This window comes from Poeciliopsis prolifica, unplaced genomic scaffold (genome assembly GCF_027474105.1).
Source record: "Poeciliopsis prolifica strain line A6 unplaced genomic scaffold, Auburn_PproV2 SCAFFOLD001, whole genome shotgun sequence".
Classification (NCBI taxonomy): domain Eukaryota; kingdom Metazoa; phylum Chordata; class Actinopteri; order Cyprinodontiformes; family Poeciliidae; genus Poeciliopsis; species Poeciliopsis prolifica.
Genome location: NW_026562376.1, coordinates 16,428,010 through 16,451,353, shown reverse-complemented (window position 1 = coordinate 16,451,353; position 23,344 = coordinate 16,428,010). Strand labels below are relative to the sequence as shown.

At 41.2% G+C, this 23,344-nt stretch overlaps 2 protein-coding genes across 3 annotated transcripts in view; both read right to left on the bottom strand.

The window, feature by feature from the left end:
- Positions 1-4,619, bottom strand: part of fa2h (fatty acid 2-hydroxylase) — a 33,316-nt gene extending 28,697 nt beyond the window's left edge. Inside the window, exon 1 of one of the 2 annotated variants that reach the window (XM_055036240.1) lies at positions 3,979-4,619. In XM_055036240.1, the coding sequence (XP_054892215.1) occupies positions 3,979-4,260 (282 nt within the window). In that variant the 5' untranslated portion in view covers positions 4,261-4,619. The remainder of the gene's footprint in view (positions 1-3,978) is intronic. The other variant, XM_055036313.1, reaches the window with a different exon arrangement.
- An 8,180-nt stretch (positions 4,620-12,799) lies between these two features.
- Positions 12,800-23,115, bottom strand: csnk2a2b (casein kinase 2, alpha prime polypeptide b). The gene is made up of 12 exons (XM_055039429.1): positions 22,144-23,115; positions 21,712-21,823; positions 18,885-18,986; positions 18,002-18,052; positions 17,836-17,895; positions 17,645-17,728; positions 16,613-16,723; positions 16,133-16,234; positions 15,902-16,002; positions 15,492-15,640; positions 15,311-15,390; positions 12,800-13,423 (listed from the first exon to the last, which is right to left on the bottom strand). The coding sequence occupies exons 1-11, from the start codon at positions 22,245-22,247 to the stop codon at positions 15,314-15,316; spliced, it is 1,053 nt and encodes a 350-aa protein (XP_054895404.1). The 5' UTR covers positions 22,248-23,115; the 3' UTR covers positions 12,800-13,423; positions 15,311-15,313.
- Between the last annotated feature and the right edge of the window lie 229 nt (positions 23,116-23,344).

Genomic DNA, 23,344 nt, shown 5'->3' with positions numbered 1-23,344 from the left:
TACATATTTGTATTTCACTGGTGAGCATCCTCAGTTTATTCCTGTTGAACAAACTGACAAATAGTTGAACTTCTGCCATGACAGTGGAACCATAAAGCTGCTATAAAGCAGCACATGCTTTATTGCCCTTTCATAAGCAGAAACGAGGAGCAATAAAAGATAAAAACCATATCTGACCAATGATGATGTTGCATTGCTGTAAATCTTATCACAATCATTTTTTTTCCACTGGGTTATTGATGATTCAGTTTTTCAGCTCCACCACATTGGAACACAGTCAGAGTGATTTGAGCAACAATCTCATAATCGTCCGATTATAAATTAACATTTTGTCTTACAGTTATACCCAATGTTTATCTACAGTGGTAAATATATATTTATAGCCCATGGACTAAAGACTACAGAAGTAAAAAGAGTCAATTTAATCTCAAGAACAATGTAGCCCTTCCTGCTCATTTTCCATCGTCATGTCCATTGGGCATGCAAATATACAATTGCATGCCCAATGACATGCAATTGTATATTTGTCCAAAAAGAAGCAGGTTACAAGATATTATGATTTCCTGCCCTTCTGATACTGATAACCTATAAATATTTATTATCTCCCCACACCCAATAAGCTCTTACATTAGTTTATTGGGAATTAGTTTATACCCGATACATTAGTTTATCGGGTATATCACAATAGTTTACAGGATGAAATCTGGCTAATGAAGTCCTACTGTGGAGACAAGCGAATGTCCATGGTGGGCAATGTCATTTTAGCATAATCAGAATAACAGGCAGCGACATCAGATTAGGAAACACACCTGCCAAATATAGAACAGATTACATTCACAGTCTCAAAAGCCAAAAAACGCTCATGTGCTATAGTTACTCAGACTATAGTCTGGTGCAGGAACAGGCTGGATAAGGAGAAGATTTAGGCTGGATAAGGAGAAGATTTATGATTTTCCCCATCATAACGTTTAAATTGGATGAATGAATACACAGAAAGATGGATAAAAGCTGGACTGGTAAGACATCAGAATGTATAAAGGGGTTGATTGAGGCCTTAGTTGGTGATTGAGAAGAGTAATGTACAAAAGGTTGGTTGGACTGAAGAGCAGACATGACTGGCTACAAGGACGAGCTGATAAAAGCCTGATTTGATGCTGGGATTGAATGTTGCCTGAATTAACAGACAAAGAAAGAAGGATGAAAAAAAGAGCAAACAAAAACCACTATAAAATCCAAACCGGTTGAGGAAACTGCATTTTATATTTAGTTATTTATTATGTAGTATAAACTTCTGCAATAAGTTTTCAATGCTATATTTATCCAGACCTGAAGAATACTTGAATCAGAGTTAAAACCATTGCAGACTAAATATAAACCACTGAAAATGAAACTATTGAATCACTCAGATTACATTTGCATCAGACTTTGAACTGAGAATATTTCTGAATCTTTCTTTCAGATTCATCACTTGTATCACTTGTACAAAAATAAAAGATAGTGATGTACTCGTCTGCAGATAAAGGTCTGCCGTCACTCAGGTTTGTCTTTTAGTTGGCCAGATTGCTCAAAAACTGATCAGAGCTAAAATACAATTGAACCTGTAAGTTCAATCTAAAACTACGAAGGGTTATTAGTTGCATTTCTTTTTCTTTAGCCACGATTATAGATGACATCTTTATTTCAAGATTGTTGGGGGGAATGACACGCAGGCCAAAGCCTCCCTATGGACCCCAAACTGGTGTAAGTCACTGACCCCAGTGTTGACTTCTCTCCACACAGAAAAACTTTTTGAAGTCATGAAATCGATTACGTCAGAAATAGAAAAAAAAAAGTCTCAACCCAGTCAGTGAGAAGGTGTGAAAATGCATGCAGTGCGACTTTGACACGTTCTCTATTTGAACAACAAACTGAAAATGGATTCACTGAAACAAGAGCAGGCCAAAAGTCATTCCTATGAACGCTGTACCTGAAGCCTGGAGGATGTTGTTATTTTTGGTGGAGCTTTCAGTGCTTTGATGCAGCCTGGACAGATTAGTAAGTGGGCAAACATGTAAATGTGCACTCTCTCACCAAGAGATTTATGCAAAACTGTCCCCAGACACTCAGACGCACACACAGGGATACTAAAAGCAAAAATTGGTTGCATTGATGCCACAACAGGAGGAGGAAACTTTCTATTTTCCCCGCCAGACTCCCCCCCACCTCCGCTTTTCAAGTCCCCCTCTAATGGGACGAGACAAAGCAGTTTCTTCTCCCTCCCTCTCACTCCCCTGAATCATTCATTGACACCGAGGCCCTCCACACCCATGCAGCACCAAGCGCACGGGTCTGCCATGTCACCTGCGTGCCCCTCCTCCACGCAGGAATTACACAACCACTGAACCTGGCTTCAGCTTTTCCTCATTCCCTCCCCTACAATCAATACAGTACAGGAGGAGGAGAGCAGGGAGTTTCTTCTGTTAGGACGACGGAAAACACCCAGTAAAGTCAAGAGACTCAACTTTACGACCGTTGCTTACAAATCCTAAATGAAACGCAACGCATTAAAAACATTTTTGCACACAAATACAGAACAAAGACCACCTTCTAAAATATGATAAAATAAACTAATGGATCAGAAGGTTGCTGACAAAGTCTGAGGGAAAATTATTATAAGCAGTGTTTCATATTTGAATTTCCATTTCAGTAAAATGCCTTCACAAAATTGCTCATATTTTCTGCATGGCTTTTGGTTTTGAATGAAAGTGACTACAAATACAGAAATTAAATGACAAACACAATCCTGAGGGGGGGGGGGGGGGGGGGATAAATATAAATCACAGATTTCACAGATGTCCAGCAGAGACATCTTGGAAGGGAAAGTAAAACAAACAAACAAACAAAATGATATTTCTAAAACAAACAAACAAACAAAAAACACACACACAAGAAATTACCCTGTTTACAATAAATACAATGGGTCATTTTCAGTCATACTGGAAAGTTGGGTGGAAGGAAAAAACAGCTAGGAAAAAAGTGCACAATGAGCACAAATAAATGGAATGTAAATCGGACAATCTGATTATCAGGGGGAGATCATGAGAGCCAACATAGAAAAATGTATCCAGGAAATGGGCCACAACTGTTGTATTGTTTCCGTGAAGCCACTTCAGGGACAAAATCAGAACTGTTTTGCCCAGACTAGGAAGAAAAAAAAAACTTGCCTGTTGCTCTTTAGAACAAAGTCCTCCATTTAGTCAATTCTGCATTTGATTTGGAAATCAATTTCTTAGCGTCTGGGGGAGGAAGGGCGTGGAACCCAAGAGGTTCCACTCAAAGCTCATGATGATTGGGAAAACTATGTCATCTGCTAGTTTTGTTCCTCTACGTTTCACCAAGTCCAAAGTCAGCGCAGTCGCCAACCAGGACATTTTAAACTAGCTTTATGGAGATTTTTATATTTTCCAGCAGAACCTCACATATGCCAAAAGCATTAATACCTGGTGTGATGAACACGCAGCGAGTAAACTAGTTTCACCTATGGGGGGATTGTCAAGAGGGAGATCGGACACATCCGACCCAACAATGCAGACAAGTTGAAGAACCCTATTAAATAAAGCAGCCTGGGCTCCTTTAACACCTGAGCAGGGTCACAGGCTCATCACCTCCATACATTAAGCAGGTTAAAGTTGGAGAGTCATTTGAACAGAGGGAGTGGAGTCTCTAGTGACCCCTGTGTCAACACACTCGAAACTTAATAAATAAAGCTGTGTGTGCTCCATGGAGGGGTGGGGGGCTTTGACACCGGTCAATACATTTTCTGAAACAAATCATTTTTCTCATGAGTAAGAAGAAGAAAAAGAACTTCTGCCATATTGTTTGAAAGTCAAGCTCTTGGCGGATTTTGAAGCCATTAAAGATACCCGAATTGTTTCAAGTAGCGGGGGATGAGGATTCGGACGCAAGCAACAGGTGGGGGCCGGTTAACGAGCGTTTTACCTGTACCTCTTCTGCGCCGCTGTCCCGGTCCAGCTCCCCGATGTAGTACTGCTCCAGCCACCGCCGGGCATTCGGCGAGTGCCGGTGCGGGGGTCCCTCCATCACCTGGGTGAGGTCCTTCCCTGCGCGGCTCCGTATCAGAGCTTCGCCGCCCGGGTGCATCCGCAGGAAGGCGGTCACGTCGTAGACTCTGGTCCCCAGCAGCACCCAGCAGGAGTCCTTGCTGCCGTGGCGGGCCACCTCCCGCTGGGTGAAGAACCGGGGGGACGTGGACGGAGACATCCTGAGTGTGTGTGTGTGTGTCAGTCTCACTTTGACACTTGAAGTTTACTGAGTCTTCGCAGCTCTCTGCGCCGAGTCTCTAAAGGACAAGAGGCGCGAGAGGCGGGGTGTTGGAGGCGTGTACGAAAAACAAATGAGGTTCAACTTAGTCATGGGTAATATTACGAGCAGATGCGCAAACGGCCTCACGCACCTAACTCACCTGTTGCTGTTTGTTTTAAGCCACTAGCTATTTCAACAGAGCAAACACAGCGAAGCCCGACTCCGAAAATTACAAAGTTCCGTAAACGCAGCATCACATTCAGCGGCACCTGTTGCTTTGAGACGAGTCAAGAGCAACGACCAATGATAATGCTTTCTACATATATTCGCGAATAGATATGTTTTGTTTATTTTTACAGAATGACAAATGAACACACCTTTGTGTAACATGGGCGGCAACTGAACGGTGACATAAGGCGTTCATGTGGTCATTTCCTCATCAATAAAATAAGCGAGTGACGTCACGTTACCGCGCGTCATCATGCTTTTTTCACATATATATCTATATATATATAGATATATATATATGAATATATCTATATAGATTTCTGAAATAAGCTACATTTCTAGGATTTTTTTGAAGATCATATTGACAGGAGAGACTGTTCACCGGCGCCATCTGGTGTCTTAATAGGATCATCGTTAAAGTCACGCTCCAAACAATGTTACAAATAATAATTTAACTGAATATTAATGCACCAAACATAAGAGCTGGGAAGATCTCGTCCTCAGATTAAGTTGACAATTTCAGCTCATCTCCAGCTGAAAGGTGGAGACAAAATAATGGGACAGCGACTCCCACCTCATGCATCAAGTTATTGCTGAACTGGAGACAAGTGTCCAGCTGCTGCGCCCCAGGTGCAAATAGGAACTACAAGTGATTTCCAGAAAATTGAAAAATTCAACAATACCTAAAGAAAATACTTCATAAGATCTGACACAAATGGAAAAGGTAATATGAGAAAAGAAAAGTTCATTAGCAGCGCAGTAGAGCTGTCGCCTTTTGCCACTCATGGTAAATCTTATTTTGGTGACCTTGACATAAGGACGAGGAGTCCACATATGAGTGAGGCTACAGGCTGCTGGCAGAGAAATATGTTTATGAGATAGCTTTTAAAACAGCTGTTTGCTTAAACCTCTATTTCTCTTAGGTTACCCAGACATTTGTCTGTTTGATCTGTCAGTAAAATGTGTAAAGACATAATTTATTATAACAAACTGGGATGAATCCGGTTCTTGTCTTATGTGTGTGAAATTCATCGCCGTTCGTTGGGCGATGTTTCTTTACTTGCTTTTAGAGAACTGATCGTAAATTCTTAGTGAATTTAAGATCCGGGGATTTTTTCCAAATCCAAGACGTAAATGTCCTGATCTTTGAACCGCTTGATTCTTACTTCTATGCCCTCACATGGTCCTCCACCATGTTGGAAAATAAAAACTGTTCATTAAATTGTGCCTGGGTTGTCTCTCACTGAAAGCAGCAGGTGGCAGCGCAAGACCAGAATGGCACGAGAGGAAAGACGTTTGTATGTCCACAGTCCACACACAAAAACACATTTTCTATCACTCGACCTCTCCCAGCTTCATAATGAAACCCAATCCGAGTTTTTGAATCCCGGACTTTCCAGCAAACGGCATATCACTCACATATATGATTTTGTATCATTTTATGTTACATATTTCTGAAGTTGGGTATGGATGTGATTTTTTTTTTTTAATTTTTCCAAGACTGGAATCAGCCCTGAGACCATAAAACTTATTTTTTGGGTTTGTCTCTGTAAATAAAATTAAGAAGATGTATTTTTTAGATTTATTACTCACATGTTCATTAGTGCTTTCTCCACCAGCTGTGACCTTTCTTTTTCTCTTTTCATGTACTTTTTCCCCAACCATGCCACAAGTTTACAAAAAAATTGCTACAAAATATTCTTTGAAATGTAGACTTTTCAAGAAAACTCAAAATTAATTCCATATAAACTTCTTACCTTTCTTGTTTTCAGAGTTTGCAATGTATTTCTCATTGTTTTATGGGTTCCAGGCAGAGGGTTCCATATTTACCAATTTATTTCTTACCCCAGAAGTCTTTCTTTCAGAGCTCCATGGAAGTGCATTTGTTAGCTGATGCCTAGCAGTAAGAAAGTCCTGGATCTGAATGCCAGCCTGGGGTCTTTATGCACATAGTTTGCCTTTGAAATCAAACTCTCATGTTCAATTGATGGTTCCAAATTTTTATCTTTAAAAAGGACATTTCAGTTGTGTTGGGATTATATGTGCATGCAAAACAACATATAACCGCATGTGTTCATGTCATAAAATGATTTAAAAATCATTTTAGGAATAAAAATCTGAAAATGCGCCATGATTTTCAGTTCAGACTACGTCTCTCTGTGACCCCTAAATAAAATCCATCTTTCCTTTGCAGTCATGTTATTTGTAAATGAAGTCCAACCAGCATGTCAGTGATAAACTTGTGTTTAAAGCAGGGTTAGTCAGATGATAAAGCAATCTTCAGTTTCATCTTTCTCTGAGGCATCACAACGTGGAGGCCCCTGTCATTTTCCGTCAGCAGCATATCAGATTGCCCCCACTGACGGAATGAAGCGCAGCGAAGCGTCCATCCCATTGTCCATCCCATTGTCCATCCCATTGTCCAGAGTCACTTTGTGTCATGCAGCGTGACACCTGGCTTTGTTTCTCGCCCTAAAGGTGTTCTACAGATTTCTACATGTTTATTCTTCCAGTGATCACCTGCTGCTGCCTACTTTGTCTGCGTGTCTTTTGGGGCAGTCATTGTTTCTACTTTTTTTTTTTTTACTATTTAACGTGGTCACCCCACCTACATGCTTGCTCTTGTTTTTCCCAGCGTTACAGCAGCTTCTAAATATACCAGGCGCAACAAAAAGACTCCTTGATAATAAACCACACTAGTGTTCTTGTAATCTGAGTCTGCCAGGTATGTGTGTGCATGTGTGTTTTCGTGTTGAGAGTAACCTGACTGAAGTGATGCCAGATGTGGGAGGAGAGACATTTTAGTTTCTCAGCAGCGATTGGTCTGGTTTAAGGTCTGGTCATCTCGACATCTATAAGACGAGAACGCGCTGCAAGCTGGCGATCGTTTCTCATCAAGGCACATCCATGGCTGCTGTTGTTCCTGTGAGTATCGATTTGCTTGTAGCTACAAAGACATAAATATGGATTGTCAGTCATTTGTCAACTCTATAACTAACTAGCTTCCACATAAGTCCTTATGAAGTTTTTAACATGATCTGGTTGTTATTTCACTCTTTGTGTTCCCAGATGCGCCTCAAAATTGTGGACAATTGAGGATAAACAAACAAAAAAGAACAGTTAAATCTAAAATGCTATCTGAGGCAGGATGACAGTATTTGACAGCTATGTTGCTAAGAAATAAAAAAAAAGAAAAGTGCATGTATCTGTATGTCAGGCTGGCAGGGCTGGTTCCCAGGAGGCCGAAGACAAGTTTCTAAATTTTGCTTTTAAATTGTAAACATCATCCTGTTAGGTTGTCAAAGAAAAGCCAAAGTATCTTTATCAGTGATGAAGCAGACAGAGGAAAAAGAGGAAAGAGCAAGAGCAGAGGATGATAGGGTTTATCATAATATATTACTGAGTCACGGAGCTGAACAACTTGATGGACAAAAGTAACGTTTTATATCAGGAAAGAGACTAAATCTCTGATTTTAAGTTTTTTCTTTGCCGTGTGTGCCAGACCAGATCAAGCCTTGAATTTAGGAGCTTTTTTCTTTTTTTTTTTTTTTTTTAAATCTGATTGATTTATAGGTTTGAGATAAATGACAGGGGGGAAAAAAGCAAAGCAGAAAACATTGATCTGAAAACAGTCACATTTACGATTGGCAATAAGTAAACTAAGAAAAAGCAGCCAAAGTGCAAAGAAAAACTTTTCAAAAAACCTTGAATAAAAAAGAGCATATTAAAATTAAGCTGATTGATAGGAATTAAATTTATCCTTAAAGCGAAAGCATGGACGCCTGATGGCTTTTTAAATTTATTATATGTCAGTGATACAATAAAAGTAAAGAACAAGGCCATAAAGTGTCAGCTTTCCTAACAGCTGTAAATGAATCAGTACAGCTCTGTAGGTGTGTGTGCATGTGTGTGTGTGCGTGAGTTTCAAAAAGGTAGACACGAACACTGATGAAATGGTCGCATGCATTAGGGTGGGAGTGTATCATCTGCAGTGTGAATGACATGCTGATGACCTCATCCTGTTTGGCTGCGTCAGCTACAGGTTCAATTATGCTTCAGCTGATAAACGGATTGGGGAGATAATGGCAACAGCAGAACTTGGATGCTTATCGCTTGTTTTCCATGTTGCAATAGTCGTGTTGGCTTTTTGTGTTTTCAAAAAAATAAAACAGAAAACAAACAAAAAACCCACTGCCTTCACAGTATTATTTGTTGCATTTTAACAGTTCTAGCATACAACATCATTTTGCTTTGTAATCGTTTCTTGGGACCTGGCAATTATGGCTTAAAGAAATCTTCTCAACATTTGATTGAGGACGGTATATGTACTTGAACTGGATAAAGAAATAAAGTAACTAAATAAATCTGAAGCTTTGATTTGCACTGAAAATTTAACAGACATGAAAAAGTTACTTCTACACAGGAAGTAAAACAAATCTGCTTCATCTCGCACAGTTTGCGTCCTGCTATGCCAGCGCCCAGCCACTGCAGCTGTTTGGCAGGGGACCCGCAGGCCACAACTATCTGTCCCTCCTCAAGTACCGGGGCCCTCGTTGCGCCCCGCTTCCCCGCCTGGCCTGCCACGCCCCGAGAATGACCCTGTGGCAGATCTGCCACATGCTAAAGGTGATGAAGCAGGTCAGGAACCGAGAAGCTGCTGCAATCGCCAGGTGAGAAACAGCAAACGTGTAACACAAACGTGGAAATGAAAATACCAAAACCTCTGTCATATTTGCTAAAATATTGCTATAAACGTCATAATTATTGACAAACACAATCCAGCTTGGTTAAGACATAATTTGCTGGCGTCGCTGCAGCCAAAAGCAGTTGGAATGAAGCATTGCTTGCTCCAAACACATGACATGGTCATCCACCTACATTGACACGCCAAGCTAGATTATTAGTCATTGAACCAGTTAAGATCCCACTGCTACCTGTGGAGGAGCTGCAGAGGCTCACAGCTCAGGTGGGAGAAGAAGAGCGTTATTCATGCACTCTACAAACCTGCCCTTTATGGAACAGGCTGAAGGAGTCCCATGTAATGCATGTCCTGTTCAGCACATGCTGGTGGGATCATTCTGCTGTGGGAATTATTTTCTGGTCAGAGTTTACTGGAAACTGGATGTTCCTGAATTCAATCTGTTAATTCCTGTCCATATCCTTTATTTTATGTTAAATACAAAAAAAAAAAAAACTAAATACATTACATTGACATTTGTAGTTGTTACATGACAAAAAAAATGCAACGTGAAAACATGAACAAAATGAGAATATCCCAAATTTAGATATGTGTGACATTTTCTACTAACTTCCTGCTGTTAACTTTTCAATTACGCAATTTTGAGAAGTCATAGCTTTTAAGAAAGAGACATTGAAAGGTGTCTTTGTTTTTGTTTTATTTTATATTTATGAACACCTTAATGTTAATCATTTGAGCCATACCAGAGGTCTACATCCTGCAGGACTCTGGTCCTTGAGGACAGGTTTGTTCTGGTTTTCATGCGATCGCCCAGCCTGTTCATGCAGGTTTTGGTCATCTGTTCTCCTCAGATCACTCCCTCATTCTCACACAGGAGCCATGGGAGTCAGCTGTTAATAATTCAGCACTTTCTTCAGTGTCTCTCTGGAGAACAAAAACTTGGTCTCACTTCCTCCTCTCGTTTCTCAGCCTCTGTGTCCGGTTTCTCTTTGTGTCCGCACAGGAAGCAGAGCTCTTCATCTCAAGCCCCGGCATCGCCGGGGGTCAAGTCGGAGAGGAAATGCGCCCCCTGTTGTCTCAGGTACAAGCGCAGCTTAAGGCGAGTTAGCTGACCCACCGACTCCGGTGTTGAACCAGCAGAAACCAGTTTCCCACCCAGTTTTGACTGTCGAAGAGTCGTGGGAGATTCTCCTCATCATCAACTTTTTCAGTCTAACCTGAAAAGAGAATGACTTGAATTTGGAGAGCTGGCTGTGTGTACGAATATGTTGGTGGAGGTTTGAGTGGTTGTCCTTCAGGAGGGCCTGAGATGAAAGTGGAGAGTGTCTCAAAAAAGTCATTGAAGCTACATTTCTGTTTTCACTTTGTCTCTTCAGTGTCCATCTTTATGACAGACATGTTTTCTTTCTTCTGGACTTTGGTTGACTTATTCTGATAATGATATAACATGATAACAGTGATGTCTCTGTTAAAGTTAAGAAGAAAACTTCAAAACGTGATTAATATAAATTTATGGCATGTGTGCCCAGTTTGAATTACATGATAAAATAAAAATTAACATTTGTAAAATGTTAGCTGGTCTGCTTGTTTATTCATTTATTTATTGAAATGGATTCTTTCTCTCTGAGTGGTCCTTCAGTGATATGTACACTAAACAGATGAAAGTGGCACCTTCAGGCATCTGACGATTGTGTAATTTGAAGAAAGTAATACTGTTTTGGAATTTAGCAAAAAGACATACGACTTCTTATGAGCGCCTCAATAAAAGCAACAGAAAGCCACACCGGATTTTTTTAAAATACGGTGTTATCAACTCTTTGCTCATTTCCTCAAGAAATGGCCAAATAAAAACTGTAAAACGTTTTGAAACGTCCACATTTCTAATGATGCATGCTGAAAAGAAGCCCTAAAAGCTGAACTTATTGTTTTTGGCATTTGGAGATTAAATGTACTAAAGGAAAAGTCAGTAAGAAACGTAGTTCATTTAAAACAACCTAAAGCCGTGTGAGGTTCGGTGGCCCAGCTTTACATTGGAATAGCAGAGAGCTGACCAATGTTTTTCTGAAGGGTATAGTACTAATTGGACTAGTCGTCTGTTGAATGTTTCATGACTTGGGTGCATGTGAGAAGTGGATGTGTGTTTGTTTCAGGGTGGACCTGAATGTGAGCCTCAGTTTGTCCAACAGGAAGCTAAAGCTCTGGTTTCTATACAAGCAGGAAGGCGATACCTCAGAGCTCCAATCAAGAAAAAAACAACTCATTGATGACCTGTAGAGGGGAACCGTGACACCCTGGGGAACTTTTTTTTTTTTTTTTTTTTGCAACCTTGACATCAGCATAAAGGCTTACTGTACCACTCGAGCAAAATTTTGAAAGTTCACGATTTGAGTTTTGCATCAATTTAAATTGCAATAATCACAACTTGATGAAGGTTTTTCAGCAATGAGCACAACGATTTGTGCTCATTGAATGGAAATAGACACACAGAGAGAAAATGAATCAACTAATAACTAATCTGCTGTCCAGAGTCTGATTCGTCAATCTGGGACAAACTATATGAATTTTCACAACTTTTGTTCAACACAGCAAGTCTGAAAGTTGTCATAATGAAGCTGATCATGTTAATGATTTCTAAAAGCAATGTAAAAAAGTTTTATTTTTTTTTAAATAGCTTAAATACTAGCTGACTGCACCTCTGCAAACATAAACACCAGTAAAGATGTTGACAAGTCACTATGCGGGGAGCTGATACATCTAGAACAGGCATCAAAGTGAAATGATGCATTACAGACAAATCCCAAGCACCCACCAGTCAAGACAGTGACTGACGCTCCGAATAGAGAAGATAATTACCAGCTAGGTTCCTACCAGGCAACCAATTTAAAGAAACCCGATCAGTTCTGCTAAGAACAGTCATCAAATATCCAGGCAGTATGTCAGTAACTTGTTTAAGGCTACAAAAAGCATTTGGTTTCTCTGCAATTTGCCAATGGACATTTAACCAGTTATTACAGGGTGTTCCTTATGATCAAAACAAGAAATTTATACCTTGTTTTGAGTAGAGAAAACTCACAATAAATAAAAACTTCCACAGCCATTTCCTGTTTTTCTTTTTCTTTAAAGGGTGTCGGGAATGTTAGGTAAAAATTGCCTTTTTTGGAACTCTATATCAAGTTATAATGTCTTTTCTTCATCACAAACATACCTGGAGTGTCGCTTTGATTCTTTCATGTATGTTTGAGATCCTTAAGTCTCCTGTGGCAAACATTCAGGGGTTCCTAAATGCCTGATCACAAATGCGCCGACTATTTACTCAAAGTTCTGCCTTGGAGCGCCCATCCCACAGAGCACTGTGCAACGCCACAGCAAGAAAGCACATTTAAAATGGGGCTTTTTAGTCCATATGTCCAATCCAAGTTTAACCAAAACAAAGAAAGTGCATGTGAGGTTGCCCCACATGGACAACCTGAACTTTTTCACCACACTTGGACATTCTGAAAAACAAACAAATCTTCATCTTTTTAACAAATTATTGCCCAGGAGGAATGAAACCACTCACAACATAATAGATTCATCTAAATAAAAATCATTTATTTGTCATTAATATTATATTTATCATATTATCTAGAGAGTCCACCATGCCATCAGATCTGGAGTAGTGCTAAGACGCCTGTGGTCTGTTGGGGAGGAGGAAGATGGAAAGGCAAAGACGGGCAGGGAAAGAAAAAAAGAAAAAAAAATCAGACCTCCTGTTCATTCTCCATGCTGATGCAGTCAAAGAAGAAGGAAACAGAAAAGGGGGATGAAAGAATGACAAACGAGAGGACTTTAAATGTCTTTGTTGACCTACATGAGACCCAGACAGGACGGGACAGGAAGCAGTCAAAGGAGTGGGGAGCAGCAGCTTCGAGGTCATTGGTCAGATTGCCAGACGGGAAACCAGGACGAGCCAATCACAAACCGTCAGAGGAGGAGGAGCAGGGCGTTTTTTTGTGTGTGTGTGTGTGTTTGTTTCTGCATCTGTTTGTGTTTGGAGACGTGTGCTTTCATTGACGTTTGTCCGTGTGAACGATTCTGTGAATGTGTAAACTGGTCCGAGTCGCTTTGAGCCATTTGTTGCTGTACACTTCGTCAAAGTTTCTGACACAAGCGGTTACAAAGTTGAGGTAACAGACATCCATCTTCCTTCCACTTCTGTGAAAAGAGCAAAAAAAGAGCAATTTATTACAAGAAGGCTCTTCTTTGACGGCATCTTGGCTCTTTAGCGATCACTCATCGCTAGTGGTGGGTCTGGCAACACTGATGCGTCTTCACATGCATCAAGCCCTTGGACAAAACCTCGTGTCGGTGCGCGTATTGCTTTCAGCAAGTCACATGACCGTGACACAAACTGCTTCGAAATGACACTGGTGACCCAACACTGTGTTTATAAGGAAGCGGATCTGTCAATGGAATACATTTACCAAAATAATTTTTGATTTTTAACGGTACAGCGTCAATGATGGTGCAACCTCAAGGCAGACGAAAGGTTTCATTCATAGTTTGGGACCTTTCTGATCTTACATCAGAAAATAAGATATTGGTTATCACTTCGTTGTTGTTTCATCCGGTTCTTTTCAGTTTCTACTTGATCTATTTGATTCCAAATTCAGCTGAAATTGGCTCTTAGTTTACTTTCATATTATGTTCTGCAGGTCAAGTGTCACACATGTTTGACAGAACTGTCTTATATAAATAAATCCACCTCCTCAATGCCGAGGCATCATAGGGCCAGACAGGCATCAGAATGGAGTCCCAGATACACCAAGGATAAACTCAGCCATTCTACAAATGACTCAGCTGCTTTTTATAGATTATTTCATATAAATGTATTGTTTACTAATTTTTTTCTACAACAGGAGAAGTGGTGTCAAAAAAGTGTAACGGACAAAATTTAAAAATGTTGGAAAAAGGTATTTTTTTAAATTAAAATTTGTGGGGAAAAGAAACAAAAAAACCAATCCGCAAGCATCCTTATTCCAAACGCGTTCACTTAAATTTTTATCACTTGGTACATGTTCACATTACTTATTGACTGTACCAAAGAATATCAAATATATTTTTAATTTAACTGAAGATATGACATAATATAATATATAATGTACAAGAAAATACAATGACTTAAATCTTATTGTATGGACTAGGCCATCAAATCAGGATTTGTAATGTCCAGCAGGTATTCAGTGATACAGTACCGACACAGTATCAATACAGTTTTGCTATCAGCCAAAACGCTTCATCGCAATGATTTTAAAACATTACATCTCAAAAGTTAAGCTGCAAGGCAACATTTGTGTTACTGTGGAAGGGAATGGAAAGGATTTTATTCCAGTATAATGAGTTTTACTGACCTATAACGCCCTCTAGAGGGTAAAATGAGGAGGAATCTTTTAGGCATGACAAATGAGACCAAATGAGTCTGGTTAACTTTTTAGAGTTCACTGACATGACTCAAGAACACGGCTCCTCCTTCCACTAATATAAAGACAAAGAAATATAAACTTAGTAAAATCAAGGAGAACAACAGCAGTCAGCCAAAATAAGAAGAATTCTTTGATTTAATTTCTTTGATTTTTTTTCCAAACCAAGTCAATAGTTTTGGCAATGTTTTTTTAAAAATGACATAAAATAATAATTTAAAAAATGAAGGACCATTTATTTTAATGATTACATCTACAAAAAAACTACTGAGCCTTTGAGCAATTTGAACCCGAGGCTCTGAAGGCCAAGTTCGTTATAAGGAGTCCAAATTTGAAATAGTAAAAGTTGAACAATAAATCAATAGCGAAAACACAATTAATACCGTATACTCTAAGTCACTGCTTTTAACAAAGAAACCCTTATGTTATTGATCATTCTTAAAAAGAATAATTAGATCTCTGTAGGAAATGTTAGTTATCAGCTTCAACACCCAGAAAATGTCTGAAATAGTTCAAATCACCTCTCGACAACACTTTTAGAAGAGCCACAATTTCCACAAGATCAGACGCATCTAATCTAGAACAAACTAGAATATATATTGCAGTAATATTAAACATTTACCTTTCATCGTGCTGTAGTGTTGCCACTAGAAACCATGTTGTTGTCAGAGTTTGATAGAGACTGCTCCTTTACTACAGGATCTGCAGGGACAAAAAAGGGAGCCACTTTCAGTTTTACACATTCACTCTTTTTAGTAGTCCATCTTTGATGGACTACTGAAAAGTGTAGATGTGATACTTACAGAAGTAGGGGTGCTCCATGGCCTCGGTGGCTGTCAGTCTCTGTTGGTGGTCGTAGCGGAGCAGCTTGTCCAGCAGGTCCAGAGCTTCAGGACTCACTAAATGCTGGTTCTCAGTCTGCACAAACTGTTCCCATCGCTTCCTGCTCTGCCTGCATAGACAGAAGTAAAGGATGTGCGCATTTTCAAAGCTTAGTAAAAGTTTGAATGAATATTACACCAGATCATTCATGATTAGTCAAATATTAAAGCTTCTTTTTCGCAGGTCATGATGTTCATCTGAGCTGCAGGTGGAAAGCCCAGACTAGCTCATTATCATCAGTGGAGCAAGAGATTGATGCTCCGCAGCAGAAGGGTGTGTCTCACAGCAATGCAATGGAACAACATCAGCAATGTTTGTGGAGTGGACTTACTGTCCTAGCAGGTCTTTGAAACGTGGGTCCAGTTCGATGTGATATTTCCGCAGGTAGCCGAACAGCTCGTCGGTCCCCAGGACTTTGGCAATTCTCACCAGCTGCAGACCAAAACCAAACAGAATCAGACCACAAATCTTTTAAAAACAAGACATCTAAAAACCATTTTCCTTCGATTATTAGTTTGCCGCCTGCTAATAATGAGCGCTCCGCTGTGCTCAGGTCAGGTACCTGGTCGTAATTGTCTTGTCCGTGGAAGAATGGTTCTTTCTGAAAGATCATGCTGGCCAGCATGCATCCCAGACTCCACATGTCTAAACTGTAGTCATACATCTGCAACACAAAGACACCCAGATGGTGAAAAGAACAGGAGGCATCAGATCCAACCCTGTGCGACAAATTTAATAAACAAATCAGCTCTGCCTTGCAGATAAAGCCACTTTGGTTGAGACAGCCTGCAGATAACAATGCATGCAGATGTATTTACTTCCTGCTTTGAGTCTCTTCCTAAAACCCAATGGCCCAGTTTCAGTCGACATCCTCCTTAATAGCCCTAATTTTATTAAGGTTTTCATATTTTTTTTTGGTTTTATGTATTTTGTAAAGAGCTTTGGGCGAACCTGTCGTTTTGTAAATGTATTATTTTTAAAATACATTTACAAAACGACAGGTTCACCCAAAGCTAGCTGTTTGGTTTCAGGTTGATGCTACCTGGTAGTCCACCAGAAGTTCGGGGCCTTTAAAGTACCGAGACGCCACTCTGACGTTGTACTCCTGGGACGGGTGGTAAAACTCTGCCAGCCCCCAGTCTATAAGGCGTAGCTGTAGAGGAAACACAAGAGAATCAGTCCTTTGTTGAACAGCAAACGAACACAGCAGCACCTGTAACACATGCAGCTGGCAGCACACCTGTGTTCATCTGCTGCCCCCTGCTGGACAAAGCAAACTCATGTTTTTGATCACCCAGAACTAAAATCTCCAGTAGTTTTCTTAGAAGGTCGTCACCAGTTCTTCAAACCCTACGGACCTTTACAATGAGTTGCAACGTGCTGAATCATAACACACTGCCGTGTTGTACTGCTGCATTGAAAAAAAGTGGATAAAACCAGGAACAACAGCTGCCACCCAATTTTACAACCTTGAATCTCGTTTTGGTACTAAAAACACTCTGAGGGAACAAGTCGACAGAAATGAACAAAAACCCTCAAAGGACGGAGTTTCTAAGCACAAAGGCAGTATCTAATGGAAATAATCTAAAGTCACAAGAAGAAAAGTGTCAAGTTGAGGCTTTCAATACAATGGATCCAGAATGTTTGTGGCAGCAGACTCAGTTCCATGCACTTCACAAGAAACTTTTTCCACAATTCAGGCATTTTGAAACCCTTTAAAATTGGAGCATTTGTTCAAACTGTCCGTTCTTTCAGGCGCTCCTCTCACATTGAGAAAACGGGGACATTCATTAAATGGGAAAATGTTTTGTTTTAACAACAGGAAGCTTGTTTATTCAGATGGAAATGACCTCCGCTGTTGTTTTAATAATCTAACTCCAAACGCACCCACACGAGGGCTGAAAGATCGCATTAATGCAATACCTACTCCTATTCAAAATGGGGTGAAAAAAACACAATAAAAGCCGCAGAGGAAAATAAACGAGGAGCTGCAGCAGCAGGATGACAGATAATACCCAGCGTGTGTGAGGGGGAAAGGAAAAACAAATGGGAGGCTATTTAAAGCACCACCTACCTTTCTTAACTGGTGGTCGATCATCACGTTGTGAGGTTTGACGTCGCGGTGCATGATTCCCATACTGTGACAGTAGTCCAGAGCCTGGTGGTGGAACATGGAAATGAGAAGCAAAATAAAAGAGAGGAACTGAGATCTGATCTCAATGAGGGAACGGAGAGGGTGAGGAAGGCGTAATAAACATGTCTCACCTTCAGTAGTTCGTACATGTAGAAACGAATGTCATAATCCGTCAACTTCTGGTACAACTCCTGCAGAGACAAAACAAAAGGTGCGTCAGGGCGGCTGCCGTAGCGAAATCTGAAGGGTGGCAGAAAGGAGACAGCATCAAGAGGAAAAGGGAGGCGGAGATCGTACCTTAAAGTCTGTGTTATTGATGGATTCAAACACGAGTGCTGGAGTCCTCGACTGTGCAGCCACCAGAGAGACAGAGAGTCAGAAAAACAGACAGAAGCTGCTGAAGCTCCGTTTCAGTCAAACTGCTCAAAACTATAAACCCAAAATCATTATTTTCTTGCTCCTGGTTCACTAACAGAACAGACACAGGAACGGACCCTGCTGCAGTGCTGCAGAGCATCCTGGCTGAGTCGCAGCACATAAAAAATATTCTTCCTTCCCAATCCCATCATAATATTTTCACTCGGAACAAAAAAGTTCAAGTTCACTTGTTCTTGTTCTCTTGTTTTCGACCGAGTCCAGCATCAAAGAAACGTGCTTGTGACGAAACACGCAACATATGAAAGTTTTTTTTTGTTTTGTTTTTTTTTTTAGCAATTTGTCTTTCAACAGCTTTCCAGTTCTTGGAAAAATAAAGATTTGTCTAAGTTGAAAAAGGTCATTCAAAAGCATTTTAGAGCCTACATGCTTGTTTTGTTCTCAAAATACAATAAAAAATCTAAATAAACACACCAAGCAATAGTCAAGCTTAAACTGCCATCTTATTTTGCACACAGAATATCTCCAGTGACTTTCATATCATTGTGTTAGTACTACTTTAAAAGTAGACTCTCTTTATGGATGTCATACGTTTTAATTTCATCACAAATTGAAGACTCTAAAAGCTTGAGGCAACTGAAAAAAAAATCAGATCTGTGCATTGCAAAAGTAGCAAAATGTCTGATTATTAACCCCAAAAATTGTAATCCACTCAAATATTCCATTCCCAGCACCAACCCTTAATCTGCTCTGCATTTCCATTAAGAAAATAATATTTAAAAAACCACAAGACGCGCAGACCTACCACCGGGTCTTTGACTGTGTCCACGAGACGGATGATGTTGGTCCCCCCTCGCAGGTTTTCCAGGATCTTTATCTCTCGCTTGATCTTCTTCTTCTTGACAGGCTGAATCGATGGACGAAAAGCAAAAAAAAAAAAAAAAAAAACCCAACATAAACAAAAAAGATATTAACAGTTTAACGGCAAAGTCTCAGACGGGGAGACGAAGAAGCAAAATTACATTAATATGGGAGGGCAGGAATGTTTGCCAACATGCAGCTTCAGGAATCTGCTGATGCTGCTCTCCTCAGCGCTGCTGCTCTCTGCTCTCCTCAGCATCTTTCTCCTTCGGCTCCACGCTCACATTGAACTGACTGACGGCTAATCCTCGCCTCTCAGCTGAGACACCTCCGCTTATTTTTGGGTTATCTTGTAATCTTTGCGGCTGAGCGGGAGCTGGTGCAGCACAGAAGCTTATTGCCATGCTTATTTTAAAAAAGTAACCCTTTAAGGACCCCATATAATAACAATTTTATTACTAAATATTACAAGGAGCTGAGAAAAATGTCCCATTTCCTCACTCATTGTTACTCTTTCATTATGATGCTTCTAAAATGTTCTAAGGCCTTCATTGACTTGGACACAGAGACTCCATCCAGCAAGCAGAATATATTATTTGCATGAAAACTGTACATTCCTGACACTTGGATTATAATTACCAACAAAAAACTGCACTCCACAGAAGTCTTTGCAACACCAAGATGGAGAGACATCAGCAACAACCACAAAGAAGAAATGAATGCTGATCATCTATCTGGAAAACGGGACAGAGCAATTTCCCATCTGTTTTTTTTTTTTTTTCATTTATCGCACGATAGTGAGAAAAAGTATTTCCAAGAGGAAAACATTGTTTCAAAAGCTGCCAGTCTTCCCAGGAGTCAATCTCTGAGCAAATTCTTTATTCCTACACAGCACTTTGGAAAATGTCGTCGGGTTACTTCTACTGAAGGTGGCGTCTACAGGCCGTTGAATCGTGGGGTGTACTTAGTTTGTAGCAACAGTGTAAAATTTGTTTTGCCCGTCAGGTCAGACTGAAATCAAGTAGTACCTTGCAAGAACCAGATCATTAAATTAAAGGCCGTCCAGACACCCAGATCCGTGTCCGTCGATGTTCATCTGCGAAACAACCGACCAATCGCAGCGGAGTAGGACACCTTTAACACTGACCCACTTCAGCACTGAAACCTGGAGACTGAAAACATTTGTAGAAAGGGATCATCTGACTGTAGTAGCCAGGTTGATTTATTTGCTTGCATGTACAGACATGCAGCAACAATCCACGGCTGTGTTTTTAATCTTCTGCTTTGATTTCCAACAGCAGCAGGAGAGGTTCGTTAGCTGGGCTGCAATTAGAGCCAAAGCTGCGACTACAGACAGACTTCCTGTTCGAGCTGTAAAATGGCGGCTCCTGAAATGCTTGGTTCTTTGAGCCTGGCTTACTGGAGCTTTTATTTTTGCATCTTGGAGGTTTTAGATTAATGTCTTTTTTATCTTAAAACCCCCAAATATCATCTCCAGGTTTCATGTTCTGCAAAAAAAACATCAGACTAACACTCAACAAAATTGAATTTATCACCTACTGACCATTAAAGATCAAAGCCTCAAAAGATGAGGACGTAACGCATAAAATAAATACCTGGATTTTTATTTGATTTTATTACTTGCCATTTGACTAGTTAGCTAATTTGCTATGTCCAGGACAGACTGTCCCATTCAGTCCCTAAACGTTGGAAGGCAAGAAGCAACATACGGTCCTCCTGGTGGGTTCTGTATCCACATCTCCTTCACATTAGGCATTCCTAATCAAGACACTCAAACTACCGCAAATCAACGCTTCAGACGTGGAACCGCAAGGACTCAACTATGAGATCTCCAGCTCATCTCTAGTGCTGAGTAAGCCAGTTGTCTGGAGGATCTCATTTTTCACAGGTAAGCGGTGGAATGTGGACGGACCAGAGCATCAACCGCATCACTGCAGACAACATCCAGATCTGTCCAGCCATCTCCTCTGCAATCCTCCAGTACAAAATTACTATTTTGCACATACACAAATAATAATTAAGCTTGTTCAAGCAATTTAGATTTTTTTCAACTCGTGCTTATCTGGACCTGGGCAATGTTAAGTTTTATAAATCCATATTTTTCTACAGTCCCAAGAAATGCTGTGGAAAATGGATCCCAGAACAAATCACATGCTGCATGTCTGTCTGTGCAAAAGGGGCATTTACAAATATTTATCCAAAAGAGTCTCTATTACATGTTTGAAAAATAGTACAAAATTACTATTTTGTACTATATATATATTGGAGGTTAAAGCAAAACTGAAGTGTTTGCTTTAACCTCCAGACAGGCCTTTGGGTCAACCTTAGACAAGACCTAGGAATTTGGAGGAAAAGACTTAGTGAGGAGGAAACAGGTGCAGAAAACAACCGAACAACTGGGAACTGACAGAAAAAAAAGCACATGCATCAGTCTTCCTTGTTGCACTTCTTTCTTCCACCAAACTTCCCATTAATATGTTTGATACAGGCTGTTCACCCTGTGAACATGCCGTTTCTTCAGCAACGACCTTTTGCGTTTGACCCTCCTTGTGGGGAGTGTCAGTGACTGTCAAGTCAGCGATGTTCCCCTGGAATGTGCATGTCATGGCAAAACATTTCTGAAAAAGCCACTTTTCTATAGTGTTTAGTTTTAATATGACCTGAGATTCTGAATTCACAAAGTAATTTCTGATTGTTTTTTCTTTTTCTTTTTTTCTCATTTCAGCTGCAGCAGTATGAGACCTGCTCACCTTGAGGATCTTGACCACAACCTTCTCATTGTTAGTGATGTTGATAGCCTCAAACACCTCACTGTACTTCCCTCTGCCCAGCTTACGGACCAGCTGGTAGTCCTCCTGGTTGCTGCAGAGACAAACAGAAGAGCAGCATGTGTGACAAAAATAATCTATTTTTGTTTTTTTTTTTAAGTATTGTTTAGGCTCCGTTGTGAAATCAGGTCTTCTGTTGCAAAATCTCGCTCAGATCTCAGGACATTTGGACAACAGACGGGGAGGAAAGGACAAAGATGCGGGGGAATGAAGTGCCAGACAGACTGGAGGACAACCGTGGTGTCATCACACCCTCACGGCTCCGTGTTTAATAATACACCCCCCATCTGCCACAATTTCCCCCTCCTGCAATATCCACACAAGACGAATGCAGCTCAGCTGAAATGTCCTTACTTCCAGTTCGGAACGTGGGCCTCGTAGTCCCAGTACTCCCGGCTCTTCAGGGTGTTGACGTCTGCGTACACACGGGCCTTGCTCCCGGCCACCGGACCCGGCATGGTGGGACCCGTGGCTCGGACGCCGCGGCGCGGGCGTCACGGAGGCCTGCCGCGCGCGGTGTGGATGGTTGGACCGACTCTGGGAGGCTGGTGAGGATTTAAGGAACGGTGGGGCAGCTGCGTGTGGGAGGAAAGTGGAACACGCCAGCCAGCTGGTTTCCAGAAAGGAGAGGAAAAAATAAAAATAGAAAATAAAATAAATAAAAAAAAAAAAGGACCAGAGATGTCCGCGGGGGTCGTCGCAGGCTGAAGCCGACTTGCAGCGCTTCTTGATCGGATTATTAAAGGCAACAGAGCCGATGAAGGTTTATAATAGAAGTAGGAGATGATGGTGCTACACACAGGGATGTGGATCAGGCGGCATCGGGGGTGCTGAGGTAGAGAGGAGGCGGACCCGAAAAAGGCAGAAGAGAAGCAGAGAGAAGGGGGCTTCTGATCGGGATTCCTGCGCCGAGTGATGGACGACGATAGGCGGGATGCCCCCGGAGCTCCAGAGCCAGCTAATCAATCAACGCTCGATGTGACAGATCGGTAGCGGGGTCGACCAGAGGCAGAGAGGGGGCGGTGGAAGCAGCAGCGGAGATCGATGTTGTTAGCTCACAGTAGCGCCGAGATGTCGCACCGTAGGGGAGCGCTCGGCTCCGGGTACGGACATCAGCGGAGCCCGCGTCATGTGCAACGGCTGTGCGGGGCAAGCGGGACCTTGTCTTCCCCTTGCCGCACGCAAACTTCAGGGGCCCGGGTTTCGGGAGTTAGCTCGGCAGCCAACGGACCTCCCCGGTGGTGGAGAACGCAGGAAGGGAGGCGGAGCGCGTGAAGGAGGAGCAGGAGGGAGGGAGATACCCGGGATGTGAAACCGCTGGTATCCGGGGTAAACTGCGCCATGCGTCAAGCGTCAACAGGGCCGCAGCGCCATCTGGCGACAGGAAATGACTACGGTGGTGTAAAGTAAAAAAACAAAAACAAAAACAAAAACGTATTTTGTATGTGTCGCAATGCATGCAAATATATCAAAAACACAATGATATAAATTAGAAAATATAGTTTTGCATTTCTTGATACATGACTTATTTTTATGTTCTTTTTAAAGGTTAAAG